This window comes from Scomber japonicus, chromosome 17 (assembly GCF_027409825.1).
Source record: "Scomber japonicus isolate fScoJap1 chromosome 17, fScoJap1.pri, whole genome shotgun sequence".
Taxonomy (NCBI): Eukaryota; Metazoa; Chordata; class Actinopteri; order Scombriformes; family Scombridae; genus Scomber; species Scomber japonicus.
In genome coordinates, this window is record NC_070594.1 from 7883029 (window position 1) to 7891650 (window position 8622).

The following is an 8622-nucleotide window of genomic DNA, read 5'->3' on the forward strand; positions in this document are numbered from 1 at the left end:
ACAATTATAAAAATGATAACATTAGCTACGATTAAAATAACAGTTGGCTTACTTAACTGAATGACTGCATCTGTGGTATTTTAATGCAGGCTACTAAACATTAGACAATACATGCAGAAGACCATGAAATTACTCTAAAACATTTACAACTGGAGTGACCACTGACTGAACAAGTGAGACAGAAAAAATTAAGCCTGGCTGTTAGATAACAACACAGAATAAAACTCCATGGTAATTATGTGACCTTGCTTTTATGCAACTGGGTCTTAGCTAAATTCAGCCAGGATAACTGGAAAATCCTGGCTCAATCTGCTCTGAAGCTGTCCCAGAAAAAAAGCAGCACCCTTGGTGGAGTTTGTTAAAAAATGCAAAACAAAAACAGGAGAACCCAAACCACGCACACCTTTTTGCTCATACTTATCTAAAATGTACATTTGACACATTTCCTTCAAATTTAGTCAGATATTTCATATCTTTGGAAACAGTCAGTTTCAACAATGTTCAGGCAAAACAACATGACCGATCAGTCTTAATTTATCATAAAGACTATAATGTATTACATAAGAGTCCAAATACAGTGTTTGAAACTGTATACAAGTAGCAAAATAATAGAAGATTCAGTTTCAAATCTTGCTGGATACCACAATTGTCATGACATGCAGCCTTTTTTTATACTGTCCTCAATCATATCTGTATGAACCTTCAGACTGACTCATTTTGTGGTTGAAGAATTCATCTCCGAAGTCGATGATGTGTCTCAGCGTGTTCAGGATCAGTGAGTCAACGTCATCATTCAGGTTGATTTCTTTAGAGTAGTTTTTCACGGGGAAGATGCAGTTCATTGGGATGCCCACATCTGCACTGAACTGCTCCAACTATGTTAAGGAAAAAAAGACAGCACATTAATAAAAAAAAAAAAAAAGGTAAACCAGGGCTCTTGTGCTCACTGGACTAATATGGACCTTATTAAACACAGAAGATTTTGACCAGACATTTAAAAAAATGTGGCTGGTGATTAATGATCTCAGGTATTTTCATCCAAAGCCTGATATATCTTATTTCTCTATGCTGTAGACCTTTTGTTGTTATCCACAAACTCTTAAAATAGTTTACTGAAGTTGTAGCACAAAGTCAAGATCGTGTGCATTCTTGCACATGCTCAGTAGCATCAACCATATAAGGAACATCTTTCCTGAGAGTGAAAATGTGCAGGTTGTTAAATGTAGTAGTACAACAAACCAGTGAAGCTGTAAACAAAACTGTTCCTGCGGTTAGTGGTGTCTGTCTTACAAGAAAACTACTCTCTCGAGACAAACTAGAGTCATCATTGTCTTCAAATAAAAATAAAACATGTCAGTAATGTGGCTCGTTGACGTGTTAAGACTTTGAACAACAACTGAGGTGTACAGCAGAGAGGAATAAGATGCATCAGGCTTTGGACACACACACACACACACACACACACACACACACACACACACACACAATACTTGTTAGTAGATCAGAGGGCTGTTGCACATAACCTAGATAGCGGATTAAGCTGGGATTTTTGTGGTTATTAGGGATGCAACGATATTCGGTATTTTACCGAACCGTTCGGTACGCCCTGTTCGGGTCAATACACAACAGTATCGAACGGTATTTTCGGTACGTTAAAATGGCAAAAAAAAATTCAAAACATTATGCGGCCGCGCATGCTGTGTGATCCCCTTGGGAGCAATGACTGAGAGCAGCACATTGTTCAGGCCAAAGCAGGCTCAGTGCTGATTGGCTCCTTGGGGATTATTCAGGGACGTTCTGATTGGCTCTGAGGCGGCATGACCAGCGCCTGGCACTGATCTTGAGAAGTGCAGCAGCAACAATGGCGAGTGAAAGAGACGCCGTTGACTACGATGCAGACGGAAAAAGAAATGTCAACAAACAGACTACTGTGTGCAAGCATTGCTTTGCAAGCGTCGGATACGCAACAGGTAACACAACCAACATGTTACCTGTTACCTACGCCGCCATCACCCGTCTGTTTCAATTGGAAGAGCACGGAGCACGTCGGCGTCACGTTGTGTTGTTTACATATTATTCATACTGGGTCAAGCACTGTTTTTCAGTGAGCAGATTGTATTAAGCCCGCACTTTACCTTGTTGTTAACGTTTTATATTTTTCATAACGGGTCAAGGAAATACTGTTTTTGAGTCATCTTGCTCAGTTATTTTTGGATGCTGCACTTTACACTGTTGTAATGTTCACATTTTATAGTATTCAGAACAAGAGGCCAAGGCAAGTACTGCCTTGGAGTGTGCAGGTTTGTTCAAGTATTTTGAATGGATGCTACAATTTGTTATGTTTACATTTAATTGTATTTTTAGTTGTAGTTTTTAGTACTTAACTTAATATTTAATTTGTGTGGGTTTATGTTTGCTGTTTACTTTGATCTGATCACTGTTTTAAATAAAAGTTTGTGGTTTGATTATATCTGTGCTACTTTTAATTATTTTTACATTGTAATATTGCCTTTGCTAGTCTGAGTAGTTTAATATTAAAATATCGAAATCGTATCGTTATCGTAGCCCCAAAACCGTGATACGTATCGAACCGTGGGAAAACTGTACCGTTGCATCCCTAGTGGTTATCCTGGCTGAATTAAGCCGGGACTCTGTTGCACAAAAGCAAAATTACCATGGAGATTTATTCTGTGCGGCTAGCCTGCTCCAGACCAGAGGCCTGTACTACGAAGCTAGATTTTCTCTTATCGAGGTAACTTGAGGGTTAACGTCCTACGAAGCTGGTTCAGTGAAGTCTGAGATTTGATGATTACTGCAGATTTTCAGATGATTAGAAATGGCTGATGAAGCAAAGGTGGATTCAGTGAGTGTAATACGTAAAGTCCCATTCATGTGTTTTTCTTCACAACGGCGTGCCTTTGTTTAAATGTTAAACTGTTAGATGAAGAAGCTTTAATAGTGAGGAGCTTTCTGTTCAGACTGCTGGGTCCCAAAGTTTAGCACCGTACAGCCCTCATCATACGCAGATGTGTTTTCACTACTTCATAAGCAGCATGTTCTTATATTCAGTTAGAGATGCTGAAAATCTGCATAAAGGCACTGTTTACAGCTCTATCAGATTTTGTAGGCTGTTGAATTCACCGGAGCACGTCTTAAACACCTTCCTTGGCCACACCCTCTAAGTAATTCAGAGATTTGCGCATATAGTTGTAGTATATTCTTGTATTGTTGATAATTGTTTATCATTACTGCCACTGCTCACTTAAAAAAAAAAGTAAAATCTAAACTATTCATTGTTAAAAAGAACAGTAACCCTTTAAATTGTAATTCAGGCTTTTTCTCTCTGTTTAATTACATCGTACTTCTCTCTTCTCTCTGAACATATATGTTTCACCTCCTCATTAGTTCATTGGAAGCTGTTGCTCACTTGGTGAGGTGCGTGCCAAGTGTGCCACCCATGCCCTGCCCCCCCGCCCCACGTGTAATTGTAATTTCGGTGAGCTACCAGTAACAAAATTGTTAAAAAAGGAACTTAATGTACCTTCTCCTTCAGGTAGACAGACTTGTAGACGTTCTTTAAATCATCTTTGATCTCAGGACAGGCCTGATCAATTCTGGTGATAACGGCGACTTGAGGAATATCTACCAAGACAACAGACAGAAAACTAATGAGTCCCAAAACTGACAAATTTAAACTGACTACAGCTGCTGTTCTCTGTGATGAAGGAATTTGAATTAAAACATACAGGAGGTGAGTGTTAAAAGTTTACTTCCAAATGTTTTTCAAGCATTATATATGTAGAAAACAACCACATTGATTTGTGCTCTCACCCAGTTCAGTGGCTGCTTTCCTGATTTCCAAAATCTTCCTTGTAACTTCTCCATTTATTAGACTTACTTTGTCAGCAGGAATGACACAAACCAGGACATGCACTTCATCGTTGGGATTTACTTCTGTGTTGTAGTATTGGTCGCCTTCTGACAAGTTACGCTCAGGATTGAACTGAAAAAAAGTGAAAATCACTGAAACAGCTGCAATATGTATAATCAAATATAATAAATATATACAGTACCAGACAAAAGTTTGGGCACTTTTCCATTTACTTGAATGAGAAAGTGTGTCTGAACTTTTGACTGGTACTGCAATTCAAAATCTTAATTTTACTAATAAATGTTTGCAGTAACTACCCTGTAACCATCCCTCACACGTCCCATCAAAGCCAGTTTGATGTCGTCCACTAGGACACCTTTGTCTTTGGACAGGCCCATGATGTCATTGAAGACAAAAGGGTAACAGGTGCTTCGGTTTCTCTTTTCGAACTTGTAGGTTGTGTACTGTCAGCCACAAACAGAGAAAAGAGCAGTTATTGTGATAATTAGAGAAACAATTGATACATCAATACAAAGCTACCATAGTAAACAGTATTAGAGTAGTTAAGTTTTCCCAACACATTGGGCCAGATGTGTTCCGTGAAAATTGTACCAGACTAAAAAAAGACTTCACTAGCTCTCGGACTCAGGTCCCACTCCCAGAAATAGATCAACAGAAACACATTTATCAGGCTTTAAAATTAGCACCCGCCACTCGAAGGCTGCTGAAATATGCCTGCTTCACTATATAACTTTCATCATTAATGTCAGACAGTAAAACACAGACTACAGCTACAGCAGGTCTACTGAGTTCATCATTCAACACTTGTATGTATCTGCCATAATGAAATGAGGAAAGCTGTGGAAGTACTACTGACAGTGAGTGATTTAGTAAGGAGCAAGCAAGTAAAAAACATTAACATGTTATGTTTAGGATATTTCAATGTTTACAGCTTTAGCAGTAGCAGCAGAGTAAAAGCCATCAGGTAAGTGTTATTTTAATAAACTCCTGGTGTACTTGATGTGTTTGATAATAATCCAGGCATTATTAGTGGGGTACTTTACAAGATACACTAGTGGTCCCAATAGCACCTGTACTAAGCCATTCAGCTGATGGCTCTAACTCCACTGTTTTCCAACCAAATGAAAAAAAGGGCTGAGGCACTAATTAGATAGACCTTATGGTGCCTATGACACTAGGTCGAAATTACGCCGAACCATCACTTTAAGTCTGCCCTGAACAAAAATGACAGCACTAATTAGGAACCTTGGCATGATTTGACAACTTGAATTTGTTCAAGAATCAAAATATTTTTTGACAAGTGGCCTCCAGATAGTCCACTGCTTGTGCTCACCTGCAAGTTCTTTACCACAAAGTCAGCGTGTGTGGATGGATATATGAAGCGTGTGACTTTTACACTGTGGTTTACACAACTTCTTGTATGAACTCAAAGTTGGTTTCTCTTTCTTTTAAAATGGAGTAGTAGATACTGATGTAGTTGCTTAAACTTGACCAGATCTTTACCACAGATGCAGAAGCAGCAGAATAGCACTTGTTGTACAACTTCCTGTGCGTCTGCAGGTGATGTCTAATTTTATGCTTTATAACAGTTCACAATGTTCATTTTATGAACTGCATTTAGAATTTCCTGTTGGCCTTTAACATTTTATTTGCAGTAATGTTGGCACTGCCACATATTTTTAAAACTCACTTTTCTGAATAATAGCTGCATTGCTGAATTGTCTTTTTTTGCATATGATGCACAGTTTTCTGACTTTAATCATGACTAGTACAGTGCCCATTCAAAACAAGTTGGTTGTCTGCTATTTCTCAAGAAGCACATAAAGTATATGTATCAATTGACAAACATTAACTAAAGCAATAAGGATTTAATAAATCAATTGGCCTCAATCCAGACAGATTGCTTGCACGATTGCCCTCCCATTCTGTCGTCTTTTTAAAAATGAGTCAGGAAAACCCACAAGAAAGCTCAACTTATGGTTAACATCCCCTCATCTCTCTCATGGCAGGGACATAAAGCTCTGATCATGACATGCAATCACAGAGCTGCAGAGCAGAGTGACTGGTCACTTGTTCATTCAGAGTTTAAGGTGATTAATATTAAATTGTGCTGCTTTCCTCCCCCTAGCAATCCACCTGCCAAGTGTGGAGTCGATCAAATGAACGGTTTGAGAAATTAAATAATGAAAATCTTATTATCAGTGTTACAATAAGGAGCCAAGAGGCTCAGCTGAGTTTTCATCAAGTTTTTATGACACTAAATTTGGGGAGTTTTTTTTTTTTACTTTGTCAGATCAAATATGCCTCATACCTTTTTGGTGAAACAGTTCTGAAAGTTATTATCCACCAAGGCCACTGCACAAATTCTGCCTTCTAAGACACTTTTAACAGAGTTGATGAAACTGGACTTTCCAGCGCCACTCAGTCCATGAAGAAGAATCCTGAGCTGCCGATCTTCAATGTGAGGCTTGTACTTCTTCACATACTGCAGATCCCTCTGTTTGTCACTGCTCAGAAAAGGAGACTTTATGTTAGATGAGATCAGAGTATAGACTAAAGTTCATTTTAACATGATTAATTTGTGCAGTTTGTGCAGAAACACTCACTTCCAGTTTATTTCTCTCCATGGTTTGTCAGGAACTGAAATGAACAGAAATACATGACATGAAGAAATTCACTCATCATGCAGCAATGAGCAATTTTCTTTAAATTTCAAAAACAGTCTTACGTGGCTCTGGATGTTTTGACTTTTTTCCTCCCATAGCTGGAGAGTCGCAGTAGGGGAGCAGGTGGATCCAAATGCAGAGCGCAAAGCAGGACTGACAAAAGGTATTTATTGAGAATGCATAGGCAACGAAAAAAGAGCAGAAGCACTGAGACAACAAAGAACTAAGGAGGTGGAACAGGGCAGAACGGACAAGGACAAACTGGACAAGATGACTCAACAAAGACTGAACTGAAAACTGAACATAAATACTCAAGGGATAATTACAAATTGGACATAGGTGAGTGAAACAAGACAGGTCTGACACATGGGCTAATCAAGCAAGATGGAAAAACACAGGAAGTAAAGATAACAGAAACAAACAAAGTGAAAATATTTCAAAATAAAACGGGACCTAATGTGCCTTGGTAGCATGCCATAAAGGCAGCGTCCCTGGTTTGATTCCGGCAAGGGACCAATGCTGCAGGTCATTCCCCTCCCTCTCTCTCCCTGTTTCCTGTCAGCCTCTACCTCACACACTGTCAAATAAAGGCAAAAAAGCCCAAAAATAAATCAATTGTTTTACAGGAACTAAACCAATACAAACAAATAGCCCTGGCAGAATGTGACAGGTAAAAAAAAAAAGTAAGTTAAAAAAAATTACACCAAAATTGAAAATGTTTTAGTGTAATTCTCAGTGCAAATGAGATGCACAATGCCACATGATTAAAAAAATAAGACTGTTGATTGAAACCACTGACAATTATGGTACAAATTAATAAACTTATTCAACGTACAAAATGTGCTGAATGTTTTTAATTGTCATACTGTGACAGTGAACAAAACACATCAAAAGGATTTATGATCAGAAACATATTAATTAGAGAATAGAAATGATCAAAAACAAGTAAATCACACCAAAAAGACTAAAAATCTCAAAATTATAAATCTTAAAAAAAAAATTGTCATGTTCCTACAATTTTCATATTTTTTGTCCTGCCATTCAACAGTATGACCAATACTGATATTTAAAACAAACATAAAACATTTTAACAATAACATGACACAATTATTTATAAATCTGATAAGACTGATTGAAAGTTCGTACCTGTGCTTGAATGTAGTAAAGACTGAAAGTGAGCCTCTGACTTAACAGTAACTCATATAGTTTCCTGTAATGTCAGTACAGTGGTTAACGTGTCAAATGATTCTCACCGTCTCACACATGACAGAAGACACGTTCACCTCTTCCTCTTCAGACCACAAACTGCACATTCATTTTCGTTTTCATCAGGAAGTTTTGACCATATTCTGAATTGATCTGTTGCAGATCTAAATGTCAGGTCTCTACACTGAAAGCCTGAGGTAGGAAAAGCGGAGGAATCTAGCGCAGGAGCATAATGATGCACATGAGTCACACTACCAAATTATCACACAATTTATGTCATACTACTTGTGTGTGATATAGGATTTGTGCAATTTACTTTTATTTTTGTGTTTTTTTTATTAGCAATATCTTATCATTTGTGATAATTTGATTCTTTATTTTATTTATATTTATATTCTAGAATTGTTTCTGTTCTTTATAATTCAGTTTTTGATATTTGTGGTTGTATATAATTTTGGTATTTATGGTCATTTCCATTATACCAAAATTATCTATCTATGAAATATCTATCTATATGGGGAAAACTTTTTGCAGTGCTTGCATATTGCATACAGCGTATGATAACTCATACTTTGAAAGTAGAACAGAAGTGACATTCATCTCTCAGGTTATGGAGGCGTAGGGAGCAGACGCATGGTGCTGACCTCCGCTCACTAGCTTGCTGAAATTAGCCTTCTACCGATTCTTTAGTGAAATAACTTGACACTATCCTTGCTTCTACAAGTGAATACACTGAAAGTGAGACCATGCCACCAAAAAAGCAAACAACAACGAGGGAAGATAAAAACCGGCTAGTTCCCACACCGACTGCTAGCGGCAACGGCGGTGGGCTAGCTGACAAACCCCCACAATGGTTCA

The 8622-nt window shown here is 38.0% G+C and overlaps 1 protein-coding gene across 1 annotated transcript; it reads right to left on the bottom strand.

Moving 5' to 3' along the window:
• Positions 1-680: 680 nt before the first annotated feature.
• Positions 681-6654, bottom strand: LOC128377516 (interferon-induced protein 44-like). Its single transcript, XM_053337469.1, has 7 exons — positions 6621-6654; positions 6499-6532; positions 6204-6399; positions 4189-4335; positions 3832-4003; positions 3542-3642; positions 681-875 (listed from the first exon to the last, which is right to left on the bottom strand). Exons 1-7 carry the CDS (start codon positions 6652-6654, stop codon positions 681-683), a joined length of 879 nt encoding a protein of 292 aa, XP_053193444.1.
• Positions 6655-8622: the final 1968 nt, after the last annotated feature.

Excerpts from the sequence above, each read along its gene's own strand:
- LOC128377516 (XM_053337469.1), bottom strand. The coding sequence starts at position 6,654 with ATGGGAGGAAAAAAGTCAAAACATCCAGAGCCAC. Across the intron at positions 6,533-6,620 it reads GTCAAAACATCCAGAGCCAC|TTCCTGACAAACCATGGAGA; the intron begins GTAAGACTGTTT and ends TGTTCATTTCAG. Across the intron at positions 6,400-6,498 it reads TGGAGAGAAATAAACTGGAA|TGACAAACAGAGGGATCTGC; the intron begins GTGAGTGTTTCT and ends TTTTCTGAGCAG.